This window comes from Peromyscus leucopus, chromosome 6 (genome assembly GCF_004664715.2).
Source record: "Peromyscus leucopus breed LL Stock chromosome 6, UCI_PerLeu_2.1, whole genome shotgun sequence".
NCBI lineage: Eukaryota > Metazoa > Chordata > Mammalia > Rodentia > Cricetidae > Peromyscus > Peromyscus leucopus.
In genome coordinates, this window is record NC_051068.1 from 37,185,564 (window position 1) to 37,205,168 (window position 19,605).

Consider the following 19,605-nt stretch of genomic DNA (forward strand, 5'->3'; position numbering starts at 1 on the left):
TTATGTGCTTTCCTTTCCTCCCTGCCGGAGCAGTTGTATTTTTCTGGTTTTCTCGTTGATGACTTTGTAGCTCTGAGCACTTGTTTGTAGTTACTGAGGGTGGGAATGTGATTTCTTTGCTGGTGTCCCTTTGTGAAAGTACTAAAGAATCGACAGGTTTCCTGCCGGTCTGTTGCTTGCAAGGTGCCAGTCGGCTCCCAGTGCTTTGCCAGCTCCTGTCCCCAGCCTTGTGGCAGTTCTTGGATGTCATTCTTGGCTTAGTGAAACCACCCACCACCACAGTGTCTCCAACCTTTGCCCCAGAGACCCTTCCTCTGCCAAGTTGGCTTCGATGGCACCTACGACTCTGAGCTCTGAGGATCCACTGCTTTATTTTAATATAAATCCTCATCGGGACTGAAAGTTTTAGAAAAGAAACCGTGGACCGCATTTTACCCAGTAAATATAGCACACGGTCTTTATCCTAGCGTTTTGCTGCAATGGCTAGTGGAGTCTGCCCCGCTGCGGTTTTTACATTCCAGGCACAGGACGCTGCAGATGACAAAGGCCTTCAGAATTAACAGCTGGCCAGCTTCTGCAGCTGTGTGAATAGGGCAATGACAGACATCTGTGTGAAGGGCTTCGTGGCACCAGGCTGGATAAGGGTGGACACCAACCGCCTCGTGGGGCTGCACCCCCTGCTTCAGATCCCATTCAGTGAGTTCAGTGTGTCCATGAAAAGCAGCGATGTACAGGGCTACCCTCTTCTGGTACCTGAATGAGTGGAACAAGTTTGGCAGAAAGGGTTAGTAAGTAAGCAAACAGACAAAAATATTCCTTATGATGCTCATTTAACTGTGAACATATTTTTGAGGGGCTAGGATATTGGTGCAGTGGGTAAAAGTACTGCCAAGTGAACCTGTAGCCCAGTGCTGTGAGGGCAGAAACAAAATTGCTAGGACTGGCTGCCCACTGGCCTGCTTCAGGGAGAGAGAGACCCTGTCTCAAAAGAACATGGTGGAGAGTGATAGAGCGGTGCACCTGACATTCTCCTCTGGCTTTCATGCATGAGCTCACACACATGTACACATGCACCACAGATTGTACCACACAGACACAGACATACACACACACACACACACACACACACACACACACACACTCCACAATCAGTTTTGGTTTTTTGACACAGGGTCTCTTATAGACCACACTGGTCTTGGACTCACTGTGTAGCTAAGTCTGGCCTCGAACTCCTGATTCTACCTCTACCTTCTTGAGTGCTGGCATTGTAGGCATGTGCTCCCACACCCAGCATGAGCTATAGTTTTTAAAGTAGATCACATCTTGGCCCTTACTACCCTACCACTCCCAATATCTTCCCCAAACTTGAAAGATAAGTCAAAATTCACTCATATTTCTCCATGAAGAGGCCTCTGTCTACTAATTGCCTCATTCCTCATGGGTCATCCAGTTCCTTGAAGCTACTGTCTTGTCCCAGGGTCTTTGCATATAGTTCTGGAATACCTACTTCAACACATTGTTTTTTTCCTTTTCCTTACCACCTACCTGAATACAAATCCTTAGTTCTCAACTCACGTTTATCTCTCTTCGGGTGCTCAGTGTTCCCATGGTGTGTGATGTTGTTCTGTCTGCCTGGCACCCTGTCACAACCCCTTTCATACTGAATAGTAGTAGCAGCAAAGTTTGCCTTTACATCCTGTTTTCTACGTGCCAAACATCCTTATGATTATTGACTCATTTGATCCCTAAAAAGTGCTCTGAGACAGATGCCCAAGTGTCCCTAGCTAAATAGTGAAGGAGTCGGTCTTCAAACCAAGGCAAAGGGGACCTGGAGTTCACAGTCCCAAATATTTTGCATTTTTGCTTCTCCAGGAATTGGTCACTTGCTTTCCTCTTCTGTACTGTAAGTTTACAGTGTATGGTAGCCCTCTTTTTTCCTGCTGAATTCTTAGGATCTTGTACAGTACATAGTAAGTACTCACTATGTGCCGATTAGTGTTGGAATTCCTGGCCACTCCCCCAGCTACATGCCTGAACATGCCCTGTTCAGTAGCCAAGCAAGGGGCCTTACATCCTACATAATCAGTGCACTGCGTGATCGCTCAATTGCATGTTTGGTGTAGCTCCATAAACCCATATGCGAATGTGCAGGGGAATCCATAAAAAGTGGGTCACAGACTCCCCCCCCACTTCCCTGCACATATCTTCCATAGGCCTAAGCACATTCTCTTCTGTCCTTCCTTCCCCAATAAACTCTGATAATGGGTTTTGTCATGCCTCGTGGCTTTTCACACACAGTAGCAACACAGCTTAATGAATAACATTGCACCGCCACATAAAACCAACAATTAGGTGGAGAGGAATAAAGAGAGCACTTAAGTCTGATCATGTACATCTTTGAAATATTAGTTTCCTCACCTGTCAACCAAAGTGAAGAGTGCCCCCATGAAATTATTGTACGTGTGAATGAGATATACATTATACAGTGCTTGATCTCAGGCAGTACACTTGCTACACAGTATTAAAAGTAACACTGGTATTTGTTCTGATCCAGAATATGAAACAGGGTTACAACTCTCCCTATACAGAAACTGATGGAAAATTTTTACTATTTCATGCTTGTAAATCTCCTGTCTTCCATTTTATGGAGTCCTTGGAGCTCCTGGTAGTGTCTGCATTTGGTAAAAATGTGTTCAACCAAAAGAGGGCACTGTTCTAAAACACCCTACCAGTAATAGTTATTTCAACTTTGGGAAGCTGCCGGCTGTAGTAACACAGTAAAATAACCACTGCTTCTCCAAGCCAAAGAAGTTCAACAGTCCCAGACACACATTACCCTTCACATAAAGCAAAAGAGGGAACTGTTGCTGCAGCGAGAGGACAGCTTTTTATTTTGATCTCAGAAAACTTACTCACTCATGCAGAGTGAGGTTCATGTCAGAGGCACAAGGCAGAATGCAGCCAGGTACCCTGTGTGGGCCGTCCCGAGAGTCAGTCACTGTGTGTGAAGGGCTGGGTGGAGGGGATGACAGGTGGTCAGGCCAGTTTGTCAAAAGGACTCTAAAGGAGAAGTCGGACTCATCATTTCTAAGCTCTAGTACAACCTAACATTTGAAACTGAACTTATGGTTTGCGGACAAGGTCTGTTGTTAAAGGCTGGCATTTCAGTTAAAAAGCCAGTTACAGTCATAACTGAATGCCAGGTTCAAGGTTGAATGGAGGCTTAAAACAAAGTGACTTAAATCCATCTAATGTCTGCTTTAGTTTTCATACTGGAGTACTGGTCCTTCTTTTGATAAGTATCATTGGACTTTAGGTGTTTGCCCAAGAAACCTTATGAGCAATTCCTTCCATCCATCCCAGACATCCAAACAAAGTGTTGCATCTGTGGATAGAAAGGCAGTTTATGGTTCAATCTGTCACTGCGGTTCAGCAATACATTAAGCTTTAATGATAGCTTTCTCCAAACATAGCAAGAGCATAGTGATGAAACCTTGGATGAGGAGGAGGCAGGGATGTATGCTATTTTTCCTTTAAAACTTTATTGGCTGGGAAAAGCCCTTTAACATCATGCAGTATTGGGTGAACAGGTATATCAAATAAATATACACATCAGACACTTATAATCAATCACGAAGAATTTATTTTAGGAGTTAACGAGATGGCTCAGTCAGTGAAGGTGCTTGATGCCAAGCCTGCCTACCTGAGTTTGATCCCAGGCCCCACGTGGTGGAAGGACAGAACTGACTCCTGTAAGTTGTCCTCTGACCTCCACGTTTGTCGTGGCACAAAATAAATAAGTGTTTAAAAAATTCCCGGGGCTGGAAAGATGACTCTGTGGTAACGGATGTGTACTGCTCTTGCAGAGGATCTGGGTTTGCGTCCTAGCACCAAAGTGAAGTGGATCGCAGCCACTTGTAAGTCCAGATCCAGGGGTTCTGATACTCCTGGCTTCCTTGTGCACTTACCCATATGCGCACATAACCCCCACCACACACACACACACACACACACACACACACACACACACACACTCACTCACTCACTCACTCACTCAAACAGGCAACACAGACACACAAACACACAGTTTAAAATAAAATGAAAGTCTGAAATATTTTAGTTAAAAGCAATTCTTTGGTATATGTATAATTTTATCACTTATACAAGACTAAAGAAAATTTGCACACTAGTGAGATGGATATACTTGTTTACTTTGGCAGAAAGTATTAAATCTTGGGGCTAGAGAGATGGCTCAGCAGTTAAGAACACTTTAGGTTCTCACATAGGACCCGAGTTTGGTTCCCAGCATCCATATGGTGGCCCAGAATTCCCTTTAACTCCAGCTTCAAGGAACCTCGTACCCTCTTCTGGCTTCTGTGGACACACACACATACACACAGATTTTTAAAAGTTGTGATTTTTGTTTGTTTGTTTGTTTGGTTGGTTTTTGAGACAGGGTTTCTCTGTGTAGCCCTGGGTGTCCTGGAACTCACTCTGTAGACCAGGCTGGCCTCAAACTCAGAGATCTACCTGCCTCTGCCTCCTGAGTTCTGGGATTAAAGGCGTGCACCACGACCACCTTGCCGATAAATTTTTTTTTTTTTTTTTTGTTTTTCGAGACAGGGTTTCTCTGTGTAGCTTTGCGCCTTTCCTGGAACTCACTTGGTAGACCAGGCTGGCCTCGAACTCACAGAGATCCACCTGCCTCTGCCTCCCGAGTGCTGGGATTAAAGGCATGCACCACTACTGCCCGGCGCCGATAAATATTTTTAAAAAGAATTTAATACTGGCTGAATATTTGATACAGATGTAGATCACCTTCAATATTTTTCAGAGTTAACTGATATTTTAACTTTATAGTTGTCACTGCTGAGAGTGTTGCTTCCCATAACTATACAGCACAAATGCTGAAGGATGTTTAGAGCCATTTCAGAATCATTGAAATTCTGCCCTAATCTCAAGCCAAAATTCATTTAACAGAGTGAATGTGCAGGTGTGTGAGTACAGAGGCTAGAAGTCATTGTTGAGAGCCTTTCATTTTTCTTTATCTATTTATTATATATGTTATTTACATTTTTAAAATTTTATGTGCATTGGTGTTTTGCCTGCATGTTGTGGACTATTCCTTTACATGGTGTGTAGATAATTCACTGTGATTGGTTTAATAAAAAGCTAAATGGCCAATAGCTAGGCAGTATTTTCAAGACAGAGAATGCTGGGAAGAAGGGCAGAGTCTCAGGGAATTGCCACCCAGACATGGAGGAAAGCAACATGGGCAGAGTAATGGTAATAAAGCCATATGGCAGAAAGTAAATTAATAGAAATGGGTTATAAGAGCTAGTTAGAAACAAGCCTAAGCTATTGGCTGATCTTTCATAATAAGAAGTCTCCACATAGATATTTGGGAGCTGGCAGGCAGGACAGAAAAATCTGCCTACACCTGCATGTATGTCTGTGTGAGGGTGTCAGATCTTGGAGTTATAGACAGTTGTGAGCAGCCATGTGGATGCTGGGATTTGAACCCAGGTGCTCTTAACTATTGAGCCATCTTTCAGCCCTTCCCTCTCCTCAAGGTCTTTCTTGATCTACTTTCTACCTTATTTTTAGAGACAGGGTCTCTTCCTTGATCTAAACCTCAGCAATTCAACCAGACGAGTTGGCCAGCAAGCACCACAGAGCCGTCTGTCTGTGCCCACTAAAGCTGGGGCTATGGGCATGTGCCACTGCACCTGGCTTCTGTGTGGGTAGTAGGGATGAAACCTGGGTCCTCCTGTGTGCATGGCAAGCACTTTGTCAACTGGGCCGTCTCCTTAAATTTAATTTTTTTTTTTCATTTAGAGATGGAGGCTGTCACTCGTTCCCTATGTAGCTCTAGCCAACTTGGAACTTACCACACAGGCCAGGCAGACCTCAAATTTGTAGAGATCCTCCTGGCTGTGCCTCTTGAGTGCTAGGATCATAGGTACTTACAACCATGGTTGGTTCATTTACCTGTACTTCCCTGTGTTGTTCGGGGAAACTCTTTCAGGTTACAGTCTCTTCTTCTCAGCCTCTCCTTGGGATTAGTGTGTTCACAAGCCTGTGGCTTGAATTTTTTTTTTTTCCTGGCCTGGAAGGCCATAATGCCTTCTGTTCTTCCTCTCAGACCACCCATAGCATCCCATGTGCTCTAGCCCACATTCTCCTGAATGACACCTTGTGATCTTATCAGCCTACACCAACCTGTTCTGTTGGATTATAACTGAGGATGTGTCCACGGCTCACGTCCTCCATTTTACTGTTAAATGCCTAGTGTACAGAGGCAGTTTTGTACATTTCTGTATGAGTGGGTATATATGCTGACTCATTGAGAAACGTAAATCTTTGGTTTTTCAACCTGGACTTGATTACATTTCCAAATATTTATTTTCCACTCCTTTTGGAGAATGATTCAGAGTTCATCTTTAAATAGTAGCAAGGCTAAGAATGCTGGCCAGGATTCCTCTAGTTAGAGCAAAGGGGTTGGCTACCTAGGGAATGCTGGTTATGCCTTAGGGACGGTGAGAAGCAGACCAAAGTCTCACCCCATCTCCTAGCCTTCATTTGAGCCTTTCTTCCAATGTCCTGTGTTCTCCAGATAGGCACGAGATCTACCTAAATGGTTCCTGGGCTCTGGACTTTGTGTCTGAAATCCTCTCTCTCAACACCATCTCATCCTTTCAAATGCTTATTTTAAGGGATTCTTTGCTTCAACATACGTTGAGTGAACCATTCAGAAATTTTGACTTTTTTTTTTTAATCTGAGAAAGGTGGATTTGGACCAAGTAATTTTTAAATTCTTTCCAGCTTTAAAATATTACAATCCAAGAAGTGTGTGAGTGAAAGAACACCCTCCAGAAATCATTCTAGTTTTGTTTTCTCTTTTGATCTTTAATTAAAGAATGAGATTATCAGTTGCTTGAGTGCAAATACCAGTGTGAGCCCTACATTCCAGGCTGTGTGAGCCTCAAGCAAGTCCTCAGAACTAGAGTAGCACTCTGGGGACAGATCCCACAACTTTGCTTTCTCTGATCAAAAACAGCGACAATAACTAAATGTTTAGATCCTCAGCTCCAGACAACATGAAAGTAGATTGCTACATAAAATAAGAGCCTGGAGAAATATCAGTAAGTGTAGATTTAGCAGTGACAGAAAGAAAAACTATTTAGCTCAAGCATGCCTAAAGAGCCCGGTGGATGTGTTAGGAGAACTCACAGTCCTTTACAGCAAATGTTTTAGCACACTCCCACTCTGAGATGGACTGATCTTCAGCAAGGACCCAATCACTTTCAATAATAATCCAAGGTTTGAGTCACTTCCTAGTAAGACAAATCCAGTACTTTTTCTTGTTGGTGTTTGGCCAAGAAGATATGACCTGAATATATAGTATTGAAGTTATGGTATTATAGTATTGATTGTAATCTTTCTGTTGGGTAATTCCAGTCAGTTGAGGTAGCTCCTCATCCTGCACAGCACTGCTGTTAAGAAGGGTGTTTTAATAAAACTGGCAACAGTTAAAAATGAGATTATACAAAGCAGGTTTCAGAACATTGTATTGTAATGAACCTGAACTCCTACATGTGCTTGAAATACACTTTAAAAGACAAAGATGAGCCGGGCAGTGGTGGTGCATGCCTTTAATCCCAGCACTCAGGAGGCAGAGGCAAGCAGATATCTGTGAGTTCGAAGCTAGCCTGGTCTACAAAGTGAGTTCCAGGAAAGGCGCAAAGTGAGAGAAACCCTGTCTCGAAAACAAACAAGCAAAGACAAAGATGATGTTACTCGAGTTTTGTCCTTCTATCCGGATATTAGCAAATGCTAAATTAGAATGCTGCTTTAAGAATTAGCAGAGCTATGGTGTGCACTCAAGATGAGATAGATTAAAGGGGGTGGTGGGAATAAAAGAAGAAGAAGAAGAAGAATCAGCAGAGCAGAGCTGGAGAGATGGCTCAGCAGTTAAGAACACGAGGGCTGCTCTTGCAGAGCACCTGGAGTTCAGTTCCCAGCATTTATAGTAAGTGGCTCATAACCACAGTAACTCCAATGCTGGGGGATCTGACTCTCTCTTCTGGCCTCCAAAGGTACTTGCACATATATGTACACATACATATATTCACATATACATATGCACACATACAAATAAACATTTTTTAATGAAATATAGGAAAATAAGCAGAGCTGTGAGATCTTAATTTCTTACTCTACAGACTTGGATGAAAGAGCAAAGAGTTGATCATTTATACCCTCTGTGTCTACTGAAGTTTCAATGTGCAACAGCTCCGTTTGTGGTGACTTAATTTGTGATTTGAAATCTTGATAACAGTCATGGTTTCCTGTAGGGAGGGAACTGAGAGTTTGGAGGCCAGGAGGCCAAGGAGAGTTATCCCTATACATCTTTCTATAGTTCTGATAGTTAAACCATGTAAGGTATAGGATAAATAAAATATAGTCAGCATATGAGAAGCTAGGTTCCATTTTCTCTTGAAAAGGTACAAAATCTGATATCAGAGAGTGCTGGTGCCGAGTGGCAGCTGACATGAAATGTGGTGGGCAGTACCAATATCAACCTGGTAGTCCTTGAGGCTGTTGCAGTCATACATCTTCAGTCCAGTTGGTGTCCAGAGACAGTAGACACTCACGGGAGAGCCACATCTCAGAGTTCCCAGCATTCTCAGGTCAGACACCTTTTTACCCAGAATAGACACATTCTCCTTTATTGGACATCATGTCCTGGGTCACAGCATTAAACACATAGAAGGCTGGCTTGTCTTCTTTCTGCAGGGAAAAAAGAGGGGGCACTCACTATCTGAAGCTTGTGTCAGAGACACTGGAGTCTGAGCACCTCCACCTCCTATGATGTGTGCAAACGGGGGAGATAAAGTCGGTTTCTTCTGGGACTTTGTCTCACTCTCTTCCTGAGGACATAACATGTCCCCACTTTGAGTGACAGGATGAAGATTGCAGGACTCTAACCCTTCCTCTGCAGACCCAGATACGGAAGCCGAGCACTGCCAGTGCGTATCCTGTGCTTACCGAGGAAACGGTGGCGAGAGCGCGCCTCACTGTTGTTTAATGTGGAGAGACTGTGGGCTCGGAATCTCTGTCCCTTTTCTGAGATTCACTCTGGAGGTTGGTTCCAAACAAGAGCACGAGGGACAACGTCCTCACTGTTGTGTGCTCTTCCTGGTCTGTGTGGTTTGCTGTTTTATAAAATACACTTCTATTCACTTTTGCTGTTTAAATAGGGAAATAATAAATGTAGTGGGTTTTTTTTGTTTGTTTCCTTTGTTCCTTTTATTTTAGAGTCCACATAGGAAAGAAAGCAAGTAGAACCGAGGACATCCCAAGTGCAGATGGAAAGTTTGGGGGAATGTTAATCCTGGCAGCAGCAGTTGAACCAAGCAAGCCCAGGAGGGGAAAGGGGAAGATGAATACCTTTCTTCCAGTCTAGAGAAGTGAAACTGGCCTTACTTCCTCTTCGGTGGTTGTGGGACAGTAACAGTTTTCTTCAGTGGCCTGCTGCTGGCTGGGTACGTGCAAGTGCATGGCACTGCCCCAGAATGTCCCCATCATGGAGGCTTTCTTAGAAGTGAAGGCCCAGCTTCCAGGTCGTTCATGCACCCTTCAGCCAATCCAGCCACTTACCACATCTTGCCTGTAGTCATAGGACTTGAGAGATTGGGAGGTAGCGGCAGGACGATCGTGAGTTCAAGACCAGCCTCATTCACATAGAAAGTTTCTATATAACTGTCTCAAAGGACAAAAACCCAAACCAAAACTAACTTTTACTCTGGTTCCTCCTGGAGCCTATTCCTGCTACAAACTTAGTGTATGTTGAATCCATTCCCCTCTTCCCAGAGAGCATTGCCATAATATAAGCAGTATACATGTCTCGAAAATTCTTGGAGGAATGAGGTTACTCGTGCAATATGAGTTTCCAGTGTTTTGATTGAGGGCCCATTACAGAGACTCAAATTAGTAGACCAGTTCAGTCTTTCTTCTGTTACCCATGAAGCCAGCCGGAGAAGCTGAGATGCTGCCTGTGGCCAGCAGGCTAAGTGTTCTGAGTGGAGATTGTAATATTCTCACTCAATAAGGATACACCTATTTCCCTTGGGCTCCCTCAGGTAAACATCTGCCAAACTTATTCCCAAAATATTTATAGGCAGGCAGAAATTACTGTAAAAATGTAATTAAAAGGCAGGGGAGAAGGACTGGAAAGATGGCTCAGTGGTTAAGAGCACTTGCTGCTTTTTTTCTTAGATTTTTTATTTTTTTCTTATTTATTTATTTATTTAATGCCGAATGCTGTTTATTGAAGGAGGAAAGAGGTCTTAAATACAGGCTTAACAGCACAATGGGAGAACGCCGGAGGGCAGAAGTTCGATACCCATGTTTTACAATCTTGCATCTAAGCTGTTAATACCCATTATGCAGGATACACAGACAAGGAACTTCCCTTAAGCATTCAGGAAGGTGGAACCCGGCTGGGAATTAGCATAGGGAGGATATCAAGGTCAAGGTCAGCAAGAAAGGCAACAGTTACCCAAAACGGGGGCCAGCGCACTTGCTGCTTTTCCAGAGGACCCAAGTTCAGTTCCCAGCACGCACATCAGCATACCTGGCCACTCACAATACTTGTAAATCCAGTTCAGGGGCTCTGATGCCCCCTTATGGGCTCTGTGGGAACCTGCACATATGTGGTGTGTGTGTACAGATACACATATACATAAAATTTTCAAAGGTAATGGAGAAGAAAGGAAAATTATAATTTACACAACAGTGGTCTCTTATTTATTTAGACTCCCCTGATTTCTCTTTATCCCTCTCTATATTAATCAATAAATGCAAACAGATGACAAATGAATTACAAATAGCAATAGGCAAACAAAACCATTGAGGCTTCAGTTAATCTTAACCATTAACTAAGCTGATCTCAACAGCAAACTACTATCTATAATGTTAGATAGTAAGTGTGGTTAAAAGCATGACAGAATATGAATTACCCTATGTTTACAAAGAAAAATTTCTCAAGTCTCACACACACTCCAGAGCAAATCACAACAAGGGGGAGTTAAAAAATAGCTGACAGCTTTAAAAAATGCTATGTCTGAAGCTAGGTTCTTAGGTCTCCAAAAACACCTTCAAGTCTGTTCTTTTTTTTTTTTTTAAGCACTAGAATTTTGCATCAACCAACACAGATGATATCCTGAGTTCAAGTCATTTGTAATGTAGAAGAAAATAGTTTCATTGTGCTATTGTAACCACATGTACACCATTTTATAATCTTTGTTTACAAATGCAGTGACATTTGAATTGTAGTTTGAATTGTAATGAGGTGCATAGTGGAAGACAGTTCTGTCTGTGATTGTATGGGAAAAGGAGCATATAGATACCTATGGGAGATGCAGAGGTCCTGTGCTCACAGATCAATACTAGGAGAACCAGGAATATTAAATGCACAGAGTTGTCCCTTCAGAGGGAGGAACAAACCTGTTTTCCACCCAGAAGGCTGTGAGCACATGTGGTTGATAGCTTGGTGACCTTTGTGTTATCTGTGTGGCAGAGACCACACTGAATCCTCCCCAAACCATTATCTCAGGCATATCAATCTATAGAACCTATCTTTATGGAAGGTGTCATGTGTAGTCAATCTAGAGAACCTGTCTTTATGGAAGATATCCCATGTATTTTACCATGTAGTTATGTCTTCAGTTTTTTGTGCTCATCAAATTGAGCTATTTTTCACCAAAAAAAAAGAAAGAAAGAAAGAAATATTTTTCACTAAATTGTGCTGTGCTTAAATATGCCTAAAATAAACTACTCAGGGTCACAGTCTCCAAGTTTGAACCAACACCTGCTACTTAGTGGTGCTCAACTGAACTACCCTCTTGTTTCCTGCAGCTGCAGAGATACCTCCCCACCTCCACAGGTGCCAATTAATAGCAACTTGCTAATGAAATGATACAGTAGAAAGCATCATAAAACAAAGCATCCCTCTGTAAGATAAGGTATCTGTGGGCCAACAGGATGGCTTTGCTAATGAAATGATACAATAGAAAGCATCATAAAACAAAGAATCCCTCTGTAAGATAAGGTATCTGTGGGCCAACAGGATGGCTACGTGGGTAAACACACTTACCACCCACTCTGATGACCTGAGTTCAATACCTGAGACCCACATGATGGGAGAAGAAAACCAAATCCCTCAACTTTGTCTAATGACCTCTTCATGAACACTATAGCATTCGTGTATGTGTGTCCCACATGTGTACACACAAAAATACACATAAGCAATTTTTTTTAAAAGAGAGGGTGTCTGTAAGAGAAGGCATCTCCCTGCCTCCATACATGATATTCCTCCCCAAGCATTATGAATTAAGACAAGTGGTTCAGTTACACCCAAGTATGTCAGATGCTATTAGATAAACAACACCATAAACAAATCATGACTGGACACATTTAAGATTAGATTTTTCCCTGTAGAAACAAACAAAAACAAAACAAAAAAACACCCAAACCAATATACCATGGTAGAGGTCAAACTCAAAATGTCTTACTTTTTAGTACAAACAAATATGTCTATTTCAAAATCATAATTCCTTTTTTGTCTTCAAAAAGTAGATGCAAACCCACTGGAAATAATATATGTACATCAGCAATGAGAAGGAAAATGTTCTTATTAGAAACAGACAACACAATTTGAGGTTGATGTAAATCCAAATTCTGGCTCAAAAATTTGCAGACACCAAATAAGCAGAAATCCGTCCCACCTGTTCCATAGTGAACAAAAGAAGAAGTAATGTCTGTTTTTTTTTTTTTTTTTTTTTTTTTACAGCAGCTGTCCAGGAAATGATGTACTTGAAAACTGGGTTAACCAAATTATTTCTGTAACTTTGTTGTGGCTTCATGTCTATGACACAAAAAGGTACTCTACAGGTTACCAAAAGAGAAGAGTAAACAAAACTAGAAACCTGGACCTACAATCTGCCCAGCTTGCAGAATATGCTAGGTCATGGTGACACAGACCTTGTGGGAGTAACCAACCCATGTCTGATTTGACTGAAGGCCCACTCCATGAGATGGAACCTGACACTGCTTGGGTGACCAAGAACCAGAATCTAGATAGCTCAGAAATCTAAGGTTAACCAAATACTTCTGTTCTAAAAAGAAAAAAAAAAAAGGCAACAATAAAATGGTTCCTAATGATATTCTGCAATACTCATGAATCAGTGCCTTGCTCATCCATCATCAGAGAGGCTTCCTCCTGCAGCAGATGGGAACAAATACAGAGACCCACAGACAGACATTATGCACGGGGTGGGGGGGACCTTGAAACACACAGCTATAAATGAGATGTCACCATCGAATCCCTCCCCTCAGAGCTCAGGGAACCCTGCAGATGGGGAGGCAGAGGAGTCAGGGAGACAGAAAGGATGGAGGACACTAGCAGAACAAGGTCCTCTAGAACAACTGAGCAAAGCTCATAAGAACTCACAGAAACCGAGGCAGCATGCACATGGCCTACATGAATCTTCTCATTACACAGTGCATGGAGATTGTAAGGAGTTGATTCCGTGGAGCTGTGTGGTGCCTGAACATAGTATAGAAGCCCATGTAAAGCCGCAAGGAGAAGCTATTAAGACATGACAAGGAAGAAGGCTGTAGTGGTACACACTTGTAATCCTAACATCTTGAATCAAAAGTTTGAGGCCAGCCTGGGACACATAACAAGACACTCTCAGACAAAGAAAAGAAATATAATTTAGTTTGCTTTAAAAGGATTTTCTGAGTATTAGAGAAAAAATTGGAGAAATCATAGTCATTTTAATTTTACTTTTTGGTAGTTAAACATTCTTCAGAAATATAAGGAATACATGAATAATAAATGCTCAGAAAACATTAAAATTATATAAATGGAGTCATGCAGTACTTATTATTTTGTGACATGTCTTTAGTACTTAATATAGGAGAGCATCTTTTAAAACATCTTGGTTGTGTAAGTATATTTAGAGTTAATTCTGAGTATCATAAACATTTTTGTTGCTAAATATAAGAAAATAAGTATCACATTTAAAGGGGATGAGAACTCATGCTTTCAGAAGTAAGAAGAGAGCGTAAAGGACTGTTTCTACCCCAGTATAAACAACGGCTCTTAATTGGGTCACTTGTCCCATTAAAAACTGATTTCAAGTTAGAGATATCGAGCTCAGAAAATCCCAAAGTACATAGTTTTGTATATTTTAGGGTTAGGGTTCTGTAAAGTTCTTAATGAACACTGACCCCAGGGTCCCTAGTTATGCACCATAAATTAAGGGCACCCTAAAAATAGTAAAGACATTTCTCCGGCACATATATTTAGTTCTGAGGGCTACTTTGTCTGAACTTGCATATAGACACTCTCCTGGAGTTTCTATTGTGATAAAACACAATGGCCAAAATCGACTTGGGGAGGAAAGAGTTTGTTTCAGCTTATACTTCCACACCATAGTCCATCACTGAAGGATGTATGGGCAGGCACTGAAGCAGGGCAGGAATCTGGAGACTGGAGCTGATGCAGAGGCCATAGAAGAATGCTGTTTACTAGCTTGCTCCCCATGGCTTTCTCCAGCCCAGGTGTGGTTCCACCCGCTGTGGGATGGATCCTCCAATGTCAATCATCAATCAAGAACATACCCCACAGGCTTGCCCACAGGACAGTCTGGTAGGGATGTTTTCTCAATTGAGGTTCCCTCTCTGGGTAACTCTAGCTTGTGTCAAGTTGACATAAAACTAGCTAGCACAGATACTGCCCAGTCATTCATCCTGTTTGTGAAAATTTCCTCTTTGTCATGCCACTGTCCCTCATCCTTATGACCAGGGAAGTGACCTCATCTGCTTTACTCTGTACAGATATCTCAGAGCCATCCCTTAGACTCTGATCTATGGGGAGTCCTGTATGATGTGATGGGGCAGATGGCAAAGGATGAGGCAAGAAAGAGAGATGGAACAGACAGGACAGGGGGAATGCTGTGTCCGTATCTTACTACCCTTCACAGGCATGAAACATGCATGAGACCATGAGTACCAATGGAAGAGAATGCAAGACAAGAAGGGCTGGGGAGTTGGTTCAGTGGTTAAGAGTGTGTACTACTCCTGTAGAGGACTTAGGTTTGGTTCTCAGAACTCGTGCCTGGCAGCTCACAACTGTCTCTAACTCTGGCTCTGGGGCAATCCAATGGCTCCAGCCTCTTCTGGTACCTGCACTCATGTGAATGTACACACATACACATGATTAAAAATAAATCTTTGTGGGACTAGAAAGATAACTCAGGGGTTTATAGAAGGTACTGCTCTTACAGCTGGCCTGAGTTTGATTCCCAGAACCCATATCCAGTGGTTCACAGTCACCTGTAACTGTAGTGCCAGTGTGTCCAACATCCTTTTCCTGGCCTCCTCACTCATCAGCCATGCACTCATACAACAGAATAAAATAAATGAACCTAAATTCTAAAAAAAATCTTTAAAAAAAGGAAAGGAAGCTCTATTTTATTCCTTTTGGTAGGATCTTGTTATACAGCCTAAGCTGCCCTCAAACTGATGATCCTCTTACCTGGACCTCAGAAGCTCTGGGGTTATAGGTATGCATCAACCACACCAGCCTGTGCAAAGCTTTTTCTCTAAGTTGTGCGATTACTTAGTTGAGCTATCCACCACTTACCTCAAAATGAGAGAGGCATCTCAGGCAAATGTTATTCTGTCATACCTTACTGAAGCATTTGAGAGTTGAGCAGTAAGATATTCCGACATCCGACAGACAGACTCCAACTGTTCCTGAGGGCAGCTCCAGCATACTTCAACTCTAGCTACCACCTGCCTTGCTGGTCTTCAGAAAGAGGACTGTGGAAATGATCCTTAAAGAGCAGTGACCTCTTATGAAAACAGTCTCTGTATTAGCAGACCAGAAATACAGTGCTCCCCTCACCACTGCCTTTCTTCTTTCCCTCCTTCTCTCCCTTCCTCCCTCTCTCCCTTCTCCTTTCTTCCTCCCTCCTTCCCTTCCTTCCCAATGGTGTTATAATTGTTTTAGAATAAAGAGAAGGAAGATTGGGTAGGGTTCTTAACTTGGACCCTATTGCTCCCCAAAAGTTTATAAATAGATTTTAGTTGGGGGGGGAAACTACACCTTCATTTTAAACTTTTTATTATTTTTATTTTATGTGTGTGAGTGCTTTGCTTATGTATATCTGTGTCCCACATGTGTGCCTGGAACCTGGAAATGCTAGAAGAGGGCATTGGAGCCCTCGGCAATGGAATTACAGATGGTAGTGAGCTGCCATGTGAGTACTGGGAACTGAACCTAGGTCCTCTGAAAGAATAGTCATTGCTCTTAACCACTGAACCATCTCTCCAGTTGCTACAGCTTTATTTTTGCTAACTCTAAGTTAAATTGAGATTTTTCTCCTTTTTAATTATATTAAATCATCTGTACCTATGGCTTTGTCACCATTTAAAAATCACATTCATTTCCATATCACATTACTGCTGCTACAGATATTTCAGAATCTTATGTATTCTTATCACTTATTTGAAAGTATACTAGTTAAGTGCACTTCTAGGACCTGTTAGTTAATGTTAATAAAATCCCATGTCACTGTGTCACCAATGTGATTTTTATTATTTTAAGGTTATATTTAAATTCACTTCACTTCTTTCTTGTTTTCATGGAGAGAGTCTCTTACTCTGTAGCCTAGGCTGGCCCAGTCTCTTATTTCTCCTGCCCTAGCAGCCAGAGTACTGGGATTATAAGCATGCATCACCATGCCCTCTGCAGTTCTCTTCGTATTTTATGTATTTAACAACATTCTGAGAGGGAGTTCATCTGCTTTATCAGACTTCAAACAGATCCATGACACATAATGTGTATTATCTCCTGTGCTAGATCTAGATTGCAATAATCTACCCAGTACTAACAATCCTTAGGAACTGCTCAATATGGCTGGGTGTGGTGGCATACATCTTTAATCCCAGCTCTTGGGAGGTAGGGGCAGGTACTCTGAGTTTGAGGCCAGCCTAGTCTACAGCCAGAACTACAGAGTGAGACCTCATCTCAAAAAAAAACAACAACAAAGAAATCACTAATAATAATATACATAAAATACATAATAAATACATAAAATATTCCATGACTGTCTCTTATTCTGGCAGTGTGGTCTTAGGTAAGATGCCCTCTTTAAGCCTCAATTTTCTCTGAATACAAAATAAAATTGAAGCCCACAAGTTTAAAACTGAAGCCACAAGTCCACTACTGCCTTCTCTGTCTCCTAAGTCCTTGGATTTGTCATATCTGCTTGCTCACCAAGCAAGGCATTAGTCGGACAACTGGCACTCTCTTTGCATCACTGAAGTTAGTGTTGTGTTTTCTCCTTTTGTGAATATTTGCAGTAAGCTATTTGGTACAGGCACAACCCATGAACTCACTAAAGAGAATTGAAACTTGACAATTCCCCCCTGCAGAATTTATTGGCTCAGTTTGTTTTCTTATCTAAGATGTCCAAATATACCATATTCTTATCAATATAGCACTCAAATAGTGATATTTTCCAAAGCCTCTTTGTTTCTTGTGTTAAAGTTGTACCCAATAGTGTCTCTATCCTATGCACATTTTAGACTGTAAGGCATAATTAAACTCAAATACATTGTAGTGACCCTTGACTAAATACATGCCTTTACCATCTGTTTGATGGCTTGCAGAGTCATGTGCTGAAACATCAAATGCCTCAAAAGACCCTTCAAAAGCCACAAAAATCCTCATCATGCAATTCCCTTCTCAGAAACAAGACAAACAAAACCAAACAAAAAATCCTCTTTTCAGAGATAGCTGGAAAATTTTCCAATTCCCAATTAAAGACAAAAACCGATGGCCAGCGGCGGCTGTCACTGTCTACTCTCCATGGTGATTGGAAGCACGTAGAGGGACACAGCCACAGTATCTCAGCATGGGACAACATGGACTGTGGCTCTGTTGGAGGAAATGTTTCTCTCATTTGACTGAAGACAGTCACACCAGCCATCTTGTTCTCAGATTACAGAAACCAGGACACCAGACAACGGTTGAGGCAAATGAGAGCAAGCTTCTGACTTGTAATGCAAAGATCCTACATGTAAGTCACACTTCTGCGAAGTAATCATCATCCCCTGAGTCTGAAATTTGTATTTACTCGAGGACAGCTGATCAAAGAACCCCTAAGAACACAGCCCTCACTAGGGTGCACTGGTATATGACAAGGCAAATGGAATTGATTTGGCTGAGTAAGATAGTCCTGAAAGTTCTCTGTGAATATCTGTGTGCAAGCACTCAGTTTCCCTAACAACTTTGTGTACTTGTTCTCTGGCAGTGTGTCTAATTCTGCCATGGGGTACAGAACAATACCCACACACACCAAGAAAACGAACGTGGCTTTCCCTTCCCATCCTTGCATAATAAAATCTGCTGCATAGCAACACAGTATAATTGATATCTCTTTTAGTCTTTGTGTTACTCAGGACAATCTGCCATTGTGATCTCTTTCTACCCCACTTGACGTCAGTGGATTTCTCCTTTCTTTTTTTTCTTTTCTTTCTTTCTCCCTTCCTTCCTTCTTTCCTTCCTTCCTTCCTTCCTTCCTTCCTTCCTTCCTTTCTCTCCTTCTTTCCTTCTTCTCTCTCTCTCTCTCTCTCTCTCTCTCTCTCTCTCTCTCTCTCTTTCTTTCTTTCTTTCTTCCAAATAGATTCTTTTCTCATATAATACATCCCGACCATACTTTCTCCCCTCTCTACTCCTTCCAACTCCCCCCTGAATGATAAAAAGGAAAGGATATGACTGCTCCTAGGTATGATGGAGAAGAAAGTTTATTGTAGATAAAAGGGAGAGCATAGGCCGGGCGGTGGTAGCACACACCTTTAATCCCAGCACTGGCAGAGGCAGGCAGATCTCTGTGAGTTCGAGGCCAGCCTGGTCTACAAAACAAAACAAAACAACAACAAAAAAAAAAAAATAAAGAAAAACATGTAATTGGGGTGGATCACGTACAGGTCAGAGGTTTAGTCCATTATTGTCATGACAGGAAGCAAGGCAGCATGCAGGCAGACATGGCACTAAAGAAGGAGCTGAAGAGTCCTTACATCTTGACTCATAGGCAACAGGAAGTGGTCTGTCTCATTGTGTGTGGCATGAGCATATATGAGACCTCAAAGCCCACCTCCACTGTGACACATTTCCTCCAACAAGGCCACACCTCCTCCAACACAGCCACACTCCATAACAGTGCCTCTCACTTTGAGGACCATTTTCTTTCAAATCACCAAAGAGTCCCACAAAAACACCAAGCTATTAGTGTAACACATACACAGAGGACCTGGTGCAGACCTGTGTGGGCTCTGTGCTTGCCACTTCAGTCTCTGTGAGCCCATGTGAGCCCTGCTTAGTTGACTCAGTGGGCCATGTTCTCCTGGTCCTCCATCCCCTCTGACTCCTACAGTCTTTCCTCCTCCTCTGCAGTTTCCTGATCTCTGAAGGGAAGGACCCAATGGAAACCTCCAATTTAGACTCTCTCTCTGCATAATGTC

At 42.3% G+C, this 19,605-nt stretch overlaps 1 protein-coding gene across 1 annotated transcript in view; it reads right to left on the reverse strand.

Moving 5' to 3' along the window:
• Positions 1-18,612, reverse strand: part of Ankub1 (ankyrin repeat and ubiquitin domain containing 1) — a 95,228-nt gene extending 76,616 nt beyond the window's left edge. The window contains 8 exon segments of the mRNA XM_028882195.2: positions 2-505; positions 507-753; positions 3,274-3,385; positions 8,576-8,738; positions 8,740-8,793; positions 15,764-15,814; positions 15,816-15,927; positions 17,721-18,612. Coding sequence (XP_028738028.2) covers positions 2-505; positions 507-753; positions 3,274-3,385; positions 8,576-8,738; positions 8,740-8,793; positions 15,764-15,814; positions 15,816-15,927; positions 17,721-17,815 — 1,338 coding nt within the window. The 5' untranslated portion in view covers positions 17,816-18,612.
• Between the last annotated feature and the right edge of the window lie 993 nt (positions 18,613-19,605).